Genomic DNA, 1,262 nt, shown 5'->3' on the forward strand with positions numbered 1-1,262 from the left:
GTGTTAGCTAAATGCTGTATATGGTGATGTATATATGTGGGAATCTTGTCTAATACATGTTTACCTACAAGGTGGCGAGGTGTGAGCATAACATTTTTTTATTTATTTCAAATTATTAACATGGATAATGTGGACATCCCCCCCAGATCATCACTATCAGCTCTCTGATTGGACTCTGTGGTTGGAAGCTGTGCTTTGACTCCAAATCCATCAATACTGAACTAAAATGGTGTGCTTTGACTCCACAACATAAGCCTAAACACTAGGCTGTATGTGGGGGGGTGTGTGTGTGTGTGTGAAGGTTTCTGTTGTTATGTCATGAGGGATGTCATAAATGTATAAATTCCTTAGTTGTCTAAGGTGCAATTTCCCCTTGGGGACACTAAAGTATAAAGTAATGAACAATAGAGTCCACAGAACCATAAGGAACCTTACAGAACCTCAGAGAAGTACACGGACCCATGCATAACCTCACAGAACCTCACGGACCCATGCATAACAGTACAGAACCTCACGGAAGTACACAGACCCATGCATAACACCACAGGATCTCACAGATGTCGAAGACAGGCAACCCAGAGGTTTAACCGATGGCATTTTAATAGATTTTCATCATCATTTACATTCATACATTTATGACAATATGGACACCAAAAAAAGGAAACGGCACAAACCATCCATTTAGTTTACCTTATATAGTACTGGATAAGCAAGTGTGTGTGTGAGAGAGAGAGAGAGAATATGCGATAAATAAAATCTCATATACACTGCAAAGTTAGAGAATAATGAATGTGTGTGTGTGTGTGTGTGTGGGGGGGGGGGGTACATACACAGCAGAGCCAGCAGATAAAGTGTGTGTATAATAAATTTGTCTGTGTGTGTATTTTGTATATCTGTATGTGGCGTGGGTTTGTAAAAGCACACAAAACCAGACTCCTTAATGAATTACTTCACAGAACATAAGCATTATACCCCTATACATATACATAAAAATTGTAAATGTGCATGTGTGTGCATGGGTGTGTGTGTGTGTGTGTGCAAGCATGTGTGTTTGTGCATGCACGTGTATGTGTGCGTGTGTGTGTGCGAGCATGTGTGTTTGTGCATGCACGTGTATGTGTGTGTGTATGTGTGTGTGTTTGTATATGTGTGTGTGTGTTTGTATATGTGTGTGTGTGTGTTTGTATATGTGGGTGTGGGTGTTTGTATATGTGTGTGTGAATGTGTGTGTGTGTGTGTGTGTGTGTGTTAGAGAGTTCCGC

At 40.6% G+C, this 1,262-nt stretch overlaps 1 protein-coding gene across 1 annotated transcript in view; it reads right to left on the reverse strand.

Moving 5' to 3' along the window:
• Nucleotides 1–1,185: 1,185 nt before the first annotated feature.
• eps8l1b (eps8 like 1b) overlaps nucleotides 1,186–1,262 on the reverse strand; it is a 17,477-nt gene continuing 17,400 nt past the window's right edge. Inside the window, 1 exon segment of the mRNA XM_035531125.1 lies at nucleotides 1,186–1,262. This exon segment is cut by the window's right edge and continues 73 nt beyond it. Coding sequence (XP_035387018.1) covers nucleotides 1,249–1,262 — 14 coding nt within the window. The 3' untranslated portion in view covers nucleotides 1,186–1,248.

This window comes from Electrophorus electricus, chromosome 10, assembly GCF_013358815.1.
Source record: "Electrophorus electricus isolate fEleEle1 chromosome 10, fEleEle1.pri, whole genome shotgun sequence".
Lineage (NCBI taxonomy): Eukaryota > Metazoa > Chordata > Actinopteri > Gymnotiformes > Gymnotidae > Electrophorus > Electrophorus electricus.